Genomic DNA, 17,554 nt, shown 5'->3' on the forward strand with positions numbered 1-17,554 from the left:
ACACGGCCCTGGAGTCTTGACTAACTTCTCCAAGGTCAGTCGGTGAGTGGCTGAGCTCGCACTCACAGCTGAATCCGCCCACTCCAAGGCCAAGACGGTACCCCACCCCCACCCCACCCTCGCCGCGTCCGGCCGGGTGTGGCCCGGAGCCAGCCGCAGCTGCGCCGAGCCTGGGTTCCATGCGCGCGCAACCTTAGCCAGAGTCGCGCGAGGGACAGTGGCCCGGCCAACGCGGCGCATCCAGGAGGGCTGGCGGCGTCTGTCAGGAAGGCGGGCGAGGGCTCCGCAGACCGGGTGGGCTGGTCGGACTCTGCCAACGGCCTGGCGCCAGGCCCGGGTGTCCAGGCAACGGGTAAACACTGCGCGGCCCCGCCCCCGCGGCGCGCACCTCCCGACGTTTGTGCGCGCGGCTCTCCAGCGCCCGCGAGGCGCACTTGCTGCAGACGCGCATCCCGGAAACATCCGTGCGGCGGGTTCCCGGTCCGGCGTGGCGGCCGCTTGGTGGCTGACGGCCCCCTTGCCCCGCCGGGCTCCCCGAGCCCCTCGGCCTCCTCGCGCCGCGCCGCGGGAGCCGGTCCCAAACACACGCGGCGAGGTCCCGGTACCGGGGGCGGTTCGCTGGCGAGTGAGGAGGCGGCAGCCCGGTGAGCGGCAGGAATGGGCGCGGAGGCGCCGCCCGCAGGCGATGCGGAGGACTCGGGTCTCTCTCTTTCTTTCAGGATTGGGAACCCTTGCCACACTCACCTGCTCAACTAAGAACGCATTACCATGGTAATATACGCTACTTAAGTCTAAGAGGTTCCGAGGCGCTTGTTAAATTGGTTTAGTACCGTTTGTCTTGTAGAGGCACGCTTTACTAAGCTTTGTTGCCCGCGCCAAGAGATTGGCGCCTTCATTTACAAGGGTCGTGGGGTGGCGGTGTCCAGCCCAGTGATCTGAGCGCTCTGGGTAAAGATGAGGGGGGAGAGGGGTTTTCTTGGTGGTCTGCGCCTGCCAAAGGGGACTGTAACCGGAGAATCAGGCCCTCTTTTTGTGAGTCCTTTGGTTCTGTGGAGCAACTTTCACACCCAGAAAATGCCCAGGGCGCCAGTGCATACCAAGTGCAACTAGTCAGGCACCTGGCTTCTGCTGCCCCGCCTAGGGTCCCAAATGGGATTCTTTCTGTGGACTGTTGTTATTGTTAAGTCCCTTAGTCGTGTCTAACTTTGCGACCCCCCTGGACTGCAGCACACCAAACTTCCCTCTCCTTCGCTATCTCCTGGACTTAGCCCAAACTCATGTCCATTGAGTCCATGATGCATCCAACCATCTCATCCTCTGTCACCCCTTTCTCCCCCTTCTTCTCCTGCCCTCAGTCTTTCCCAGCATCAAGGTCTTTTCCAGTTTGTGGGCACTTCACATCAGATGGCCAAAGTACTGGAGCTTCACTTCAGCATCAGTACCTTCCAATGAATATTGAGGGTTGATTTCCATTAGGATTTACTGGCTTGATCTCCTTGTTGTCCAAGGGACACTCAAAAGTCTTCTCCAGCACCACAGTTCAAAAGCGTCAGTTCTTCAGCCCTTAGCCTTCTTTATCCCTACATGAATACTGGAGAAACCATATCTTTGACTATACAGACCTTTGTTGACCAAGTTAAAAAGTGACTGCTTTTTAATATGCTCTCTAGGTTTGTCATAGCTTTTCTTCCTAGGAGGAGGCATCTTTTAATTTCGTGGCTATAGTCACCATCCACAGTGATTCTGGAGAAAATAAAATCTGTCACTGTTTCCACTTTTCTCCCATCTATTTGCTATGAAGTGATGGGATCAGATGCCATGATCTTAGTTTTTTGAATGTTGAATTTTAAGCCAGATTTTTCACTCTTCTCTTTCATCCTCACTAAGAGGCTCTTTAGTTCCTCTTCACTTTCTGCCATTATGGTGGTAATATCTGCATATCTGAGGTTGTTGATATTTCTCCTGGCAGTCTTGATTCCAGCTTGTGATTCATCCAGCCTGGCAATTTCACATTATGTTCTCTGCATATAAGGTAAGCTGGGTGACAGTATACAGCCTTGATGTACTCCTTTCCCTATTTGGAACTGGTCTTTTGTTCCATGTAAGTTTCTAATTGTTGCTTCCTGACTTGCATACAGATTTTTCAGGAGGCAGGTAAGGTGATCTGGTATTCCCATCTCTTTAAGAACTTTCCACAGTTTCTTGTGATCCACACAATCAAGGGCTTTAGCATAGTCAGTGAAGCAGTTGTTTTTCTGGAATTCCCCTGGTTTTTCTATGATCCAGCAGATGTTGGCTATTTGAGCTCTGGTACCTCTGCCTTTTCTAAATCCAGCTTGTACATCTAGAAGTTCTTGATTCATTTACTGTTGAAGCCTAGCTTGAAAGATTTTGAGCGCTACCTTGCTGTCATGTGAAATGAGTGCAATTGTACGGTAGTTTGAACATTTTTTGGCATTGCCCTTTTTTAGGATTGGAATGAAAATTGACCTTTTCCAGTCCTGTGTCCATTGATGAGTCTTCCAGGTTGTTGGCATATTGATTCAGCACGTCAGCAGCATCCTCTTTAGGGATTTGAAATAACTCAGCTGGAATTCCATCACCTCCACTATCTTTATTCGTACTCATGCTCCCTAAGGCCCACTTGACTTCACACTACCGGATGTCTGGCTCTAGGTGAGTGACCACACCATTATGTATATCCAGGTCATTAAGACTTTTTTGTATCACTCTTCTGGATTCTTGCCACCTCTTCTTAATCTCTTCTGCTTCTGTTAGGTCCTTGCTATTTCTGTCCTTTATTGTGCCATCCTTGCATGAAATGCTCCCTTGGTATCTTCAGTTTTCTTGAAGAGCTCTCTAGTCTTTCCCATTCTGTTTTCCTCTATGTATTTGAATTGTTCATTTAAGACAACTTTCTTATTTCTCCTTGCTGTTCTCTGGAACTCTGCATTCAGTTGGCTGTATTGATCCCTTTCTCCTTTGCCTTTCCTCTCTTCTTTTCTCAACTGTTTGCCTTGCATCTGAGTTGCATTTTATTCACTCAGCATATTTTATTCATCCCTGCAATGTTCCAGACATCGTTCTAGGTTCTGGGGAATTAAGCGAACTCATAGATAAAGCCTCTGGGCAGGGAAACATACAATAAATACATAAATAAGAAGTATTATTAAGTAGTAAAGAGTGCTTGGGGCAAGGAGAATAGGAAGTCACAGCGCTGGGAGGGTTATTGGGAGGCCATCGGTACTTCCTCCCTCTTTGCCTGGGACAGTCCCAGTTAATGCTTGTTGAGGTGCATTGGTTTGGGCAATGAATTATATGGTCACCTTCGTAGTAGAAAAAATACAGGCATGGTGTCTGGGAGGTTTTTCTGAAGAGGTAGTATTTGAGCAGAGGCTAGCACAAAGATAAGAAACAAATTAGGCCCGCTGTGGAGATCTGCAGGAAGAGGAGGGAACAGGGAGAAGCTTGGCACATTTGGGTACTAGAAGGAAGGCAAGTGTGGCTTGAAGCTAAAATGGTCTTCATTAAGGATTTCAGAGAGTTTTAAGTCGAGAGCTCTGTGTTCTGAGACCAGAAATAGCCAAGAGCCATGGGGTTGTAGTCAGCCAACCCAACCAGCTCAGAACTGAAAATTTTCATTCCTTTATAGTAATTTTCTAACAGATTTATTGAGCTAGAGTTGATACACAATAGATTGTACATGTGTAAAATGTACAGTTTGATAAGTTTGGCATAGATATACAGACATTAAGTCATCACCACATTCAAGTTGTATGATTTGCAAAACTATTTCCTCCCAGTCTGTGGCTTTGCTTTTCATTCACCTTTCAGTATCTTTTGAAGAGCATAAGTTTTCATTTTAATGGTGAATGTACCCATTTGTTCTTTTACAGACATCAAATTGGATATCATATCTAGGAAATTTTTGCCTAATCCGAGGTCACAAAGGCTTTTCTCTGTATTTTCTTCTGTAAGTTTTATAATTTTGAGCCATTTAGGTCTGTGAGCCATTCTGAGTTAATTTTTGCATATGGGACATATATGGATTGAAGTTCATTTTTTTGCACATGGATATTCATTGTTCCTGCAGCATTTATGGAAATGATTATCCTATCCTTGTTCCACTGAAGTGCTTTGGCACAGCTGTTGAAAATCAGTTGAATCAGTTATTTGAATCAGTTATCTAAATATACATGTGGGTCTAGTTTGTACTTTATTAATCTGTTTGTCTATCTTAACACCAATACCATCTGAATATACTATAGCTTTATAATTCTAGAAATAAGGTAGTATTAGTCCTCCAACTTTGTTCTTCTTTTTCAAAGCCCTTAGCATTTCCCTATGAACTTTAGAATCTTCCACAAAGAGATGAGAACTTTGAATAAAAATGTCAAACCTCTGTCTTATATCCTTTGCATTTCCTTATGAATTTTAGAATCAGTTTGCCAATTTCTACAAAAAGATGAGAACCTTGAATAAAAATGTCAAACTTTTGTGTGAATCTTAGTACTCAAACCATTTTAGAGATTAAAACAGACACTTTTTTTTTTTTTTGGCAGTTATTCCAGGTAAGTCAAGTGTGTTTGACATGCAAAAGAGTATAAAATCAGAAAGGAAGCCAAGACTCAGAATCCTTAAGAGCTTATGGCTGTGCATATCCGATACCCCACAAGGATGCTTTATCGGGAGATGCAGTTATCATATGGGACTCCATATTGTTTCTCTTCATTTGGATTTCCTCACAGAAGCCAGGCCACTGTGTTGCAACATAATGTCTCATCTTCATTCCTGCATTTCATATCTACAAGCATCCTCCATTTCACTTAACAAAAATGTACTTTAGTATTTTTAACACATTGACTATGTTTCTCTTTGTTTAACTGAGGACGTTTTTAAAGTGAGGTGCTATGAACAGGACGTCTATTTTATACAAACATTTAGCCCTTGCAGGCATCCTTGACAACTTACACATTCCTCCTTTCCCCTTGCCTAGAAGAGACACCTTTCTGTAGTATAGTCCCATCTGTTATTTTCTGTATGGGTGGGTCGTAGGAATAGAGAATTCCTCACAGCCTCATGTGTCTGTAGCAAAACCTCAGGGATCATCTGTTCCCAGGTTAGATGGTATCCATTCCGTTGCCCACAGGGCCTTAACCAGGCAGCGTGATTGTGGCCAGAGCGCTGCTCCCGAGCCTGGTGAATGCCAGTTGCACTGTGACTTTGCTGAGCCTCTGCTTTCCCATTTTTAAGATGGGAATATACCTCCCTCCCTTGAAGCTCATGAGGATTAGCGATGGTAAAAGTGATGGCAACTTCCTTTATTCAGTGCTTAGTGTCAGACCCTTGCTATGTGCCTGAGATTCATGTCTCCCTTAATCTTCATGACTGCTTAATGAGGTTGAGACTATCACATAACAAATGCCAAAATATGTATTTGATTCTAATTAACCAATACATTTTAATTTAATCGTTACTAGGAAAATTCTGAAACATGCACAAAAAGAGAATAGTAAAATGAATCCCTATATAGTCATATCTCAGATTCAGAAATTGTAAGCATTTTTCTACCTTGGCTTCATCTATGTTTTATTGGTCTGGTGGGGGTGGGCAAGGTGCAGTATTTTAAAGAAAATCTCAGGCTTCCTTTTATTTCATTCCTACAGATTTTAGTATGCATCCCTGAAACGTGTGAACATTTTCTTCCATGACCCAAAGCCACTCTCAGACCTAATTGAATTAATAATTACTTGATATTGTCAAATTTTCTCAATTGCTTTTTTTTAAAATTCCTTTTTATGGCTTGTTCTAATCAAACTGCAAACAAGGCCCACATACTAATTGCTATAGGTTGGGTGTGTGTGTGTGTGTGTGTGTGTGTTAGTTATTTGTTTTTGGAGTTTGTTTTGTTTTTGAAAGAAAGTAAAGAGAACACTGCTTCTCTGCTTGGGAGGGCATCTTTGGGGAGGCACATGAAAGCTGGGGAAGCCTGGAACACAGAATTCTCCTTTGTGCCAGCCTTCCTCTCCCCCTACAGGCATTCCCCTCTGGCCCTTGGCCTTCTCTCCCCGGCCCTGGTTCATCTCCCTGTACTTCACCCTCTCGTGGAATGACACAGCCCGTGACGTGTAGGTCTTGTGCCTCAGTTTCCCCGCCTTGCTCTCCCAGTCTCTGGGCGTTTAAATCACGCTGGGTCTCTGGGGACGGTGCTTGATAGGCAGTCGCTGCATCAGACTGCATATGACTTCTCTTCCCGCTTTATACAAACGGTTTTGTTGTGGTCACAGTTTGTTTTTTCCCCTTTAGGAACTTTTTTTTTTTTCCCCTTAAGTTCGGTGGGAAATGTTGAAAATTATATATTTTCAACATATTTTCAAGGTTATAAGAACTAACTTTTGCCCCGTGTATATACTTGTCTTTGAAAGCCAGCTAAAGGGAAGAAGAAAAGCCGGGGCAAGTCGCGTGGGAAGAAGCAGAAGAAGCCCGAAGTGGACATCCTCAGCCCCGCCGCCATGCTGAACCTCTACTACATCGCGCACAACGTGGCCGACTGCCTGCAGCTGCGCGGCTTCCGCTGGCCAGGCGCCGCCAAGGCAAAGAAGGGGAAAGGCAAGACTTAAGAGCGTTTCCCAGCCCCTCTATCCTGCAGACAGCAGAACCCGGGGAAGAGAAAGGAGGATTATGCCACCGTTGCAAGCAAAATAGACTTCACTGAAGACAATCTGAGATGCAAACTGAGTGTGCTTTTTTTGTGGTAGATAATGATAAACGCATTTTACTTCCTCAGCTAAACCCAGGTATGAGTGAGCGAGCCAGTTTGGTTTTTCAGAAGTTAAGGGGCTGGGGGGAGAAAGTGTGTGGTAATTCCCACGCGGTGTGGTGGAATTGATAGAACTTTTTAAAGTTGTTATAAATCTGGATTAGAATTGAACCTTGCTGTCGAAGGGCAGTTCTAGCTTTCACGAGTTTTCTTTTGCCCAAAGGGGTTTTGTTTTTTAAAGTAGACATGACAAAATGCATTGCATTTGCTCATGGGTCCCTCTTTTGACCACAGTTTCCTTTCCTCATCTTTTTCTGCAAAAGTAATAAATATTTTGTTACTACCATTTTCTCCTCAGCAACCTGACTCTTGTCTGACTTGAACTAGCCACAGACACCGCTGGAGACCAGGGTGGTCAGCCCTGCTCTGACCTTGCTAGGGCGCGGGAACAGTGGCTCAAAGGAATGAAGGGTCAGTGGTCCCTGTGCAGGGTGCTCATGCCTAGTCCCGAAGTCATTTCCGACTCTTTGACCCCATGGACTGTAGCCCACCAGCTCCTCTGTCCATGGGATTTACAGGGAGAAGGAGATAAATCAGCCCTCGTCCCTCTCTCCTTTCTCTTTCACCAAACTCTTCATCCTCTTTTTCTCCACATTTACATCTTCCCACCTTCTGCAGCCCTTTAAGTTTGGCTGGCCCTGACTCTTGGAGTCACTACTGGAAATGTGCCTTTTGCCTTCTACTGATATTCTGGAATCTCCCCAGCCTGTGTGGAGACACTTAAGATAGAAAACCGCAATTGGTTCTGCTTGGCCCCCAAAGACCTAAAAGCCCCAAATGGGTAACTTGGAAGGAAAGGCACCTTTAAGTATAAGCACCATCTTTGAATCCCGTAACTATCAGAGATTTTGTAAATATCAGAGAAAAAAGGCAAGTATGTGAATCTTTGTACCAGAGAAGGGGCACTTTGCTCAGAACCCCCGAGCTCAGGGTGACACTTGTCTGGCTCTGTGGTCTGCGTGGACTTGGTGTGAGCCCTTGGCTGGCTGTCAGGGGAACCCTGACTCAGGTCAGGTGAAGGATGGTGGTCCTCTTAACCTGAAAGGACCCTGTCTGTTCCTGAGAAACGGGGTGACCTTCCCACACTGCTGACACTGTGGCACTGGATCCGAGTGGTTTCTGTGGAAACACCAGCTCTAGTCCAGTCCTTCTCAAACCTGGGCATGCACCATGGTCACCAGAAGACTCCCGAAAGCGCAGGTTGCTGGGCCCTACCAAGCAGGAAGGGCGGGGTTCAAGAATTTGCGTTTCCACTAAACTCCCAGGTTGCACTGCTGCAGGACCCTTGGAGAAGCCCCACTCTAGTTCTTGCTGCCTCACCAGATGCTGAAAGACCTGACGGATCTCTGACCTTATAGGATATCTGAGGCCCTACTCTGCCTCTCTGGGGTTCAGGAACTCGTGTCTGAACCATTGTGTTTATCAGAACATTAGGGAGGTGGCAACTGCGTTGCTGCTTTCTGATCTTCTCCACAGCCTGAGAACATTACTGAAGGGAGGACAGACGTGCCAGTCAGCAGACTTCTGTGGGCTGAGTGGATCATCTCAAGGTGGTGATGCCTTCCTCTTTTGAGATGGTTAAATGATGAGCACGCAGAGAGTACTGGAAACATTTGAACAGAGGAAGTATTGACCTGATTGGATGGGGCGCTGTGTACTTGGAGTCTCCACCCAGGTTTTAGCAGAGTGGCTATTTAGTATTGTGTTTATTGCAGTGCTGGGGTTCTGAGAAGCCCTTAGGAGTTTTGAATTGAATAGCTGTGGCCGTGGTATAGTGGGTATATGACATGAACTAATACACGCAAGTCATATAATAGTTGTGGCACATTTTACTTCAAACAAAATTTTTTTTGGTGAAACACTCTATCTAAAATTTTCTTCAATAAAATTATCTCATTTGACAATTTCTTGAGTTATCTGCTATACTTGATACTAGGAAGGTAAGACAGGGTCCCTTCCCTTCAGGTGCTCCCAGCCTGGTGAAGGGGGTTGATGCCCAGGTTCTATTGTGGTGGCAGCTGCATTTCTGTTTCCACTTGGATAAAGCACACTCTTCGTGCAGTTTATGCAGGTGATTAAGAAGAGGGTGAGACTAGCCTTTATAGGACACTTGGGGGGCCTCTGATGATAAAATAGGTCCTCGAACCCTGAGGTTTTTATTTCTCCTAAACCCAACTCAGCCAGGATCCTGATCCTTCCTATGGATGAGAATTCAAAGGGGAACCTGTGAAAGGAGCCTTGATGGGAAAGTCCACACACAGGCCACACGTGGGCTGTGGGAGGCAAGCCTCCTTGCTGTGAGGCTATTGGAGCCTTTGGTGAAGGAAGCGCTGTTCCAGTGCGAGGGAGGAGGCAGGGCCCATGGCCATAAACTACAAGAACATGCAAAATGTCCATGGAAGGGGAAGGAACATGTGGCAATGCATGTGGAGAGAAGATACATATATTTATTTTGGCTGCGAGGGCCCTAACAGTGAAAGCACAAAGTCCTAAACACTGGATCGCCAGGGAATTCCCGAGAGAGGACATTTTTTAGAAAGGAAGTACCCCTTGCAAAATTGATGACAATTAAAAAAGCCCTGGTGGCTCAGACAGTAAAGAATCCTGCAAAGCGGGAGACCTGGGTTCAATCCTTGGGTTGGGAAGATCCCCTGGAGTGGGTTGCATGGCAACGCACTCCAGTATTCTTACCTGGAGAATCCCCATGGACAGAGGAGCCTGGTGGGCTATAGTCCATGGGGTCAGAAAGAGTCAGACATGACTGAGCAACTAAGCACTGCACATGGTACAAAAAGGACAATAAGAGTTTTTTGGGTGTTTTTTTTTTGTTATTATTTCAAGCTTACCAAAAGATTAAGAGAAAGTGCAATGACACCTAGGCCCTTTACCTAAATCACGGTTCTCAACTTGGCTCTATTCACATTTGGGGCTGAATAACTGGTTGTCATGAGAGCCTGCCCTGTGCACTGAGGGATATTTAGCATCATTCCTGGTCTCCACCTACCAGATGCTGGTAGCACCAGTTCAACTGAGAAAGACACGGATGCCTCCAGACATCGTCATGTCTGGGAGGCAAAGTCATTCCAAGTTGAAACCATTGACCTAGCATTTTGTCACATTTGCACACCTACACACATATAATACAAATATATATATGTAAACATTTGTATATCTACATATATTTCTTATATACACATAATCAGAGTAAGTATGTATACATACACACATGTATATATGCATATATAAAACATATGTGTATATCTACATACATATATTTCTTATATACTGATAATCAGAGTAAGTAACAGCTATTAAAATGTGAATCTCTGTATAAAACATATGCAGAGCTTCCCTGGTGGTCCAGAGGTGAAGAATCTACCCACCAATGCAGGGAATATGGGCTTGATCTCTGGTTCAGGAAGATCCCACATGCAGCGGGGCAACTAAGTCATGTACCCTTGAGTGCTGCTCTGAAACAAGAGAAGTCATCACAATGAGAAGCCTGTGCACCACAACAAAGAGTAGCCCCCCACTCACTGCAACTAGAGAAAACCAGCATGCAGCACTGAAGACCCAGTGCAACCATAAATAAATTTATTTTTTTAATATGCATATTATACATATAATGTATATGTAGCATATATACATCTATGTATGTCTTACATACATAGAGTACATAGAGAGCAAATGTAGCAAAATGTTAAAATATGTAAAAGGGTATATATATATATACACACATATATATACATTTTTCTTTCCTGAACTATTTTCTTTATTTATTTTTATTATTCTATTATCATTTAATAACATTATATGTTATGTTAGTATTATGCTAGGCCGCTTTAGTTGTGTCTGACTCTTTGCAACTCCATGGACTGTAGCCCACCAAGCTCCTCTGTCCATGGGATTCTCCAGGCAAGAGTACTGGAGTGGGTTGCCATTTCCTACTCCATCCTGAACTATTTTAAAATAAGTTGCATACATCATTACTCTTCATTCCTAAATACTTAGCTCCTGAGAACAGGACTTTCTTATAACAACAGAATTTTTGTGGTCAAGAAATTGACATCAAAACAATATTAATCTGTATTGCTTTTTTAAACTATCCCAGTTGTTGTTGCTTACTTGCTAAGTCTTGTCTGACTTTTGTGACCCCATGGACTGTAGTCTGCCAGGCTCCTCTGTCCATGAAATTTCCCAGGGAAGAATACTGGAGTGGGTTGCCATTTCCTTCTCTAGGGATCTTCCTGACCCAGGGATCAAACCAACATCTCTTACATTGGCAGGCAGATTCTTTACCACTAAACCACCAGGAATTTTTTAATTGTCATCAATTTTGCCAAATTATCCCAGTTAGTTGGATTTTTTTGATCAGTGATCTAATCAAGGATCACACATGGTGTGTAGCTATCATGTCTCTGTGGTCTCTGTTAATCTAAAACAGTTTCCTCCTTTTTTGGCAGGGAATCATTTATGATACTTACTTTTTTTGGGGGGGGGAGGCATTGTGCCGCTGGCTTTCAAGATCTGATTCCCCAACCTGAGACTGAACCCCAGGCGGTGGCAGTGAAAGCCCAGAATCCTAATCACAGGGCCACCCAGGGAACTCTTTGATGTTGACATTTTTGGTCTCAGTCAGTTCAATTCAGTCACTCAGTCTTGTCAGACATTTTGCGACCCCATGGACTGTAGCACTCCAGGCTTCCCTGTCCATCACCAACTCCCGAAGCTTGTTCAAATTCATGTCCATTGAGTCCGTAATGCTATCCAACCATCTCATCCTCTGTCGTCCCCTTCTCCTCCCACCTTCAATCTTTCCCAACATCAGGGTCTTTTCTAATGAATCAGTTCTTTGCATTAGGTGGCCAAAGTATTGGCGTTTCAGTTTCAGCATCAGTCCTTCCAATGAATATTCAGGACTGATTTCCTTTAGGATTGACTGGTTTGATCTCCTTCAACTATGGAAAAATCATAGCTTTGATTATATGGACCTTTGTTGGTAAAGTGAAAAAGTGAAGTCATTCAGTTGTGTCTGACTGTGACATCTGTTTTTAATATGCTGTCTAGCTTTGTCATAACTTTTCTTCCAAGGAGCAAACATCTAGACCCAGTTGTTTTGTGGAATGTCCTCTTCTCAACCTATTACAGTCAGACTCCTGCCTCCACTGCTCCAGCGAAACTGCTTGATAAATGTCATTGTCCCATTAATCCTAAAATTCCAAGGACTGCAAACCATACCATCATTTTCTGAACCACTAATATATGCAGAGTACATCATGAGAAATGCTGCACTGGGTGAAGTACAAGCTGGAATCAAGATCGCTGGGAGAAATATCAATAACCTCAGATATGCAGATGATACCACACTTATGGCAGAAACTGAAGAAGAACTAAAGAGCCTCTTGATGAAAGTGAAAGAGGAGAGTGAAAAAGTTGGCTTAAAACTCAACATTCAGAAAACTAAGATCATGGCATCTGGCCCCATTCCTTCATGGCAAATAGATGGGGAAACAGTGGCTGACTTTATTTTTTGGGGCTCCAAAATCACTGCAGATGGTGACAGCAGCCATGAAATTAAAAGACACTTACTCCTTGGAAGGAAAGTTATGACCAACCTAGACAGCATATTAAAAAGCAGAGACATTACTTTGCCAACAAAGGTCCATCTAGTCAAGGCTATGGTTTTTCCAGTAGTCATGTATGGATGTGAGAGTTGGACTATAAAGAAAGCTGAGCACCAAAGAATTGATGATTTGAATTGTGGTGTTGGAGAAGACTCTTGAGAGTCCCTTGGACTGCAAGCGGATCCAGCCAGTCCATCCTAAAAGAAATCAGTCCTGAATATTCATTGGAAGGACTGATGTTGAAGCTGAAACTCCAGTACATTGGCCACCTGATGCAAAGAGCTGACTGGTTTGGAAATACCCTGATGCTGGGAAAGACTGAAGGCAGGAGGAGAAGGGAACGACAGAGGATGAGATGGTTGGATGGCATCACCGACTCAATGGACATGAGTTTGAGTAAACTCCAGGAGTTGGTGATGGACAGGGAGGCCTGGCTGCTGCAGTCCATGGGGTCGCAAAGAGTCGGAGACAACTGAGCGACTGAACTGGACTGAACTGTTTCTGTCCTCTCCCTTCTTCTCAAGACTCTTCCATCTGGACTTCTTTGACACAGTCCCTCCCGGATCCCCTAGCTCCACCTGGACTTCTTCACCTACTTTGCTCCTCCTCCTTCTGTGGACTCTATGTCTATGCTATTTCTTCCCTTGCCGCCCCACACTGGCTGTGCTCTCTACCGCTTCCGCTTCCTTCCCACCTTCTGCCTCCCACCTAACTGTAAAACATGAACTAGGTGAATCAGGCCTTCTCCTAAGGGCCCTGAGGTGGCACGGGAAACTCAGGGAGATGCCCTGCAGGCCCTCAGGATTTGGGGACCAGGGCTCAGGAGAGAGTTGTTGGCCAGGTGTGTAGGTTTAGACACACTCAACTTCAGCGCAAGCGCACACGGTTTGGGACCGACCGCCTGTCAGCATAGTGCGGAGATGAGAAAGGAGCAGCAAGTTAGAAACCTGGCGGACAACCTCCTTCGATTTAGGAGCAGAAGTAAGAAGAGGAACTGTCACAGACGGAGTCGGAGGAGAAATGGAAACCTGGAAAAAAGGGAGTCTGTGGGGCTGCACGCGGCAGAGATGTCAGGGAGGGTGGGGGACGGGATCAGGGACCGTGATCTGCTGGACAGGGGGTCCTCTGGGTCTCAGGCTCCTCTATAAAACAGGAGATGAGGGGAAATGTAGAAGGGAGAGACCGGGGCTTCCGTGGGCGCGCAAACCAAAACCTGCAGTTGTTAGAATCCCAGTCTGCGCCAGCCCGGCAGGCAATGGCCCGCGTCTCCTCGTCGCCCCCTAGTGGTGGGAGGATGGAGCATGTGTCCCTGAGCCGCGACCGCCCGAGTCCCCGCCAGCTTGCAATAGGATCGCTCAGTGTAGCCTGAGGCTCCCGGAGCCTGAGCCCTTGTGCTGGGTTTAGAGCTGCGTGCTGAGTTTAGGCTGAGTGCTGGGTTTAGAGCTGCGTCTGTGTTTGGTCTTGAGGGTCCAGGCCAACTAGGGATCGATTCTCTCCCCACCTGACGTTTCCTAACCCCACACAAATGCTGTGTTAGCCGCTGCTCTTTAAAAATACAGTTAAATTCACGTTGATATTTGGCAGAAAACAAAATTCTGTAACGCAATTATCCTTCAATTAAAAAACTTTTTTTTAAGAAATATTTTTTAAAAATACAGTTATCACAGGACTCTTCTGCTTTGAACATTCTCGTGGCTACCCCATCGCTCTTGGGATACGACCAAGCTTCCCACCATGGCCCAAAGCTCCTGAGTGGTCAGGTCCCTACCTCTGGCCTCCCAGCACTTCACTGCCCTGTTCTGAACGTCCCTGCTGCTCAGGCTCCCTTCTGCCGCAGGGATTTTGCTCCCGCTGTTCCCTCTGCCTGGAACGCTGTCCTCTCTTCCGTCCTCTCTTCCACCCAGGTGACTTCAGTTAGCTGCTAGAGCTTCTCCTTATATCCTCCCAAAAGAAGGCTCCCTGAACCCGCACCAAACTAGGTCATTTGCTGTTCACACTCTTCAGGGCCCTGTGCTTCTCCACACCTTTTACAGGGGAATAGTTAACTGTATGATTCACTATTTAGTAGTTATCTTTCCTGCTAGGAGGTGGCTCTCTGTTAAGAGGGGCTTGGTGGCTTATTAATGGCTTTCTTGGTCCTAGCCACAGTGACAGCACCTTGGCACATAAATATTCATTGAAGGATTTTGCTAACAAGCCACCTATGCTGCGGTAACAAACTCCAGATCTCAGTGGCTTTAAATGACCAATGGTTTATTGCTTATTAAGGCTGCAGTTCATGGAGGACTGTCTGGAAGTTTTCGTTCTCCTTCAGGCTCTGGGTCCACTGAGGGGGAGCTGGGGGCCTGTTCCCACCCTCCTCACTCAGGGACTCAGGTTTACTCCGCAGCCACCACGAGGGGTGTCACAGGCTGCCCCAGGCGTCAGGACGGAAAGAAGGAAGTGGAAACTGCACAGCAGCCCGTAAAGTTCCCACCCACCCAGGCTGCATCTCTCATTTTATTGGTTAACGTAAGTCACAGTGGCCACACCTACCTTTAAGGGAGTGGGGAAACACAACACCCAACATGCCCCAGAGGAAAACCAGAAATATTTGCTGGACAGCACGGTTAGTAACTATTAGCACTAGTAACTATTGTATTAGTGCATTACTTTTGTAAGAAATAGAAAGGACTCAGAAAACAATTAAAATGGAAATAAAGCTGAGAGACAAGTGGTACTGGGTATCTAGTTAAAGAAGAAATGTGTCCTCAAGATGCTGCATCTATACACCCAGGCTTTTTTTTTTTTTTTTTTTTTAATATTTATTTATTAGGATGCACCAGGTCTTAGGAGACAGGATCTTTAGTTGTGGCATGACAGGATCTATAGTTGTGACATGAGAATTTTTTTTTTTTCAGTTGTGGCATGTGGAACCTAGTTCCCTGACCAGGGATTGAACCCATGCCCTTGGTGGTGAAAACTTGGGAGTCCAAACCACTAGGGAATTCCCTAGTGGGAATAACCACTTTTACTTGACATGACCCCTCTTGGTCACACTCTCCTGGTTGTTACCAGTTCTCCATTGCCCCCATCGTTAAGGTGGGGCACCCACATTTCACGGCACAGTGAGACCGTGCCTTTCTGGACATTGATCATCCTTCCAGGCCAGGACATTAGACATGAGTCTTTGGGGATAGATTCATCCTTCATTTAAATAGCTCGAGGCGTGGTTTAGTCACTGTAGGAAAGTTTGGCGGTTCCTCAAAAAGTTAAACATAGAATTACCATATGATCCAGCAATTCCACTTCTAGGTATACACCCAAAAGAATTGAAAGCAGGGGGCCAGACAAATACTTGTACACCCGTGTTCATAGCATTATTCACAATAACCAAAAGATGGCAAGAATCCAAATGTCCATCAACAGATGAGTGGATCAAAAAATGTGGTGTTTGCATACAATGGAATATTAGCCTGGAAAAGGAATGAAATTCTGACACGTGCTACAATGTGGATGAATGTTGAAGACATTACGCGAAGTGAAATAAGCCAGAGACAAAAGGATAAACATTGTAGATTCACTTACATGAGTTATCTAGAGTAGGTAAATTTATACTGACAGTGACAGACTTTATTTTCTTGGGCTCCAAAATCACTGCAGACTGCAGCCATGAAATTAAAAGACACTTGTTCCTTGGAAGATAAGTTATAACAAACTAGACAGCATATTAAAAAGCAGAGACATTACTTTGCTGACATAGGTCCATATAATCAAAGCTATGGTTTTTCCAGTAGTCATGTATGGATGTGAGAGTCGGACCATAAAGAAAGCTGAGTGCCAAAAAATTGATATTTTTGAACTGTTGTGCTGGAGAAGACTCTTGAGAGTCCCTTGGACTGCAAGGAGATCAAGCCAGTCCATTCGAAAGGAAATCAGTCCTGAATATTTATTGGAAGGACTGATGCTGAAGCTGAAGCTCCAGTACTATGGCCCTCTGATTCAAAGAGCCGACTCATCGGAAAAGACCCTGATGCTGGGAAAGATTGAAGGCAGGAAGAGAAGGGGGACGACAGAGGATGAGATGGTTGGATGGCATCACCGACTCAATCGACATGAGTTTAAGCAAGCTCCAGGAGATGGTGAAGGACAGGGAAGCCTGGTGTGCTGCGGTCCATGAGGTCGGAAGAGTCGGACACATCTGAGCAACTGAACAGTAGCAACAATACTGATAGAAGGTAGAATAGTGGTTACCAGGGGCTGAGGGGAGGGCAGAATGGGAAGCTGTGGTCTAAGGGGTATGGAGTTTCTGTTTGGGATGATAAAGAATGGATAGTGGTGGTGGTTGTACAACATTGTGAATGTATTTATTTGTAAATTTATTTTGGCCACACTGTGTGGTATCTTAGTTCACTGACTAAAGATCGAACCTATGCCTCCTGCATGGAGTTCTCACCACTGGACTGGCAGGGAATTCCCGTGAATGTATTTTATGCCACTAAAGTGTAGACTTACCAGCAGTTAAAATGCTGCATGTGTTTTACCACAATTTTTTAAAAAAATGAAGGATGTCCCTTTTTTGTTGTAGATCTCTGGTAGAGGTGGGAGGGGAAGGCATATGCAGGGCAGATCTCCCACAGAAGGCTTTCTCTCTCCAGCTGGAGGTGACGGGGCAGGTATGATCCCCTCCAGGACCGCCCCTCCCCTGGCGCCCTCCCCCTGCACACGGCTGCCGAGTGCACGTGTTCCCCTGTGCTGTGGAGAGAACAGTGCCTCTCTGTCCTCTGGCATAGCTCACCCCCTAGGCCCCGAACCACACCACCTGCCGCCGGACTCCCCTCCCCTTGCTCTGTGAACGGCCTCCTCCAGTTATTCCAGCCCTGTGTTTTCTCTCCCTGCATAGCATGTGAAGTGAGTTAATGGTAAGCGAGGCAGAGATGCTGTGAGTGAGAGGCCAGGCTTGCTGCAGTGTCAGCGCAAGCAGAGAGCAGATGCAGGGCCCCTGCCCCCAGGGAGAGGCGGTCCCTCAGACCGCATCTTCTTGGGCCGCCTGGTCTCTGGCTTCTGGGGCACCAGTCACCATCGTACTTGCCACAAAAGATCAGCAGGAGAGCTAGAAACAGCACCGTCC

At 45.8% G+C, this 17,554-nt stretch overlaps 1 protein-coding gene across 2 annotated transcripts; it reads left to right on the top strand.

The window, feature by feature from the left end:
* The first annotated feature begins 264 nt into the window (after positions 1–264).
* Positions 265–7,106, top strand: SMKR1 (small lysine rich protein 1). Of its 2 annotated transcripts, none has more exons than XM_061165773.1 (3): positions 265–352; positions 720–771; positions 6,426–7,106. In XM_061165773.1, the coding sequence occupies exons 2-3, from the start codon at positions 769–771 to the stop codon at positions 6,618–6,620; spliced, it is 198 nt and encodes a 65-aa protein (XP_061021756.1). In that variant the 5' UTR covers positions 265–352; positions 720–768; the 3' UTR covers positions 6,621–7,106. The 2 variants fall into 2 exon arrangements, with proteins under 2 accessions (XP_061021756.1, XP_061021757.1); XM_061165774.1 differs by lacking the exon at positions 265–352 and adding an exon at positions 414–644.
* Positions 7,107–17,554: the final 10,448 nt, after the last annotated feature.

This window comes from Dama dama, chromosome 18, assembly GCF_033118175.1.
Source record: "Dama dama isolate Ldn47 chromosome 18, ASM3311817v1, whole genome shotgun sequence".
In the NCBI taxonomy this organism is placed as follows: Eukaryota; Metazoa; Chordata; class Mammalia; order Artiodactyla; family Cervidae; genus Dama; species Dama dama.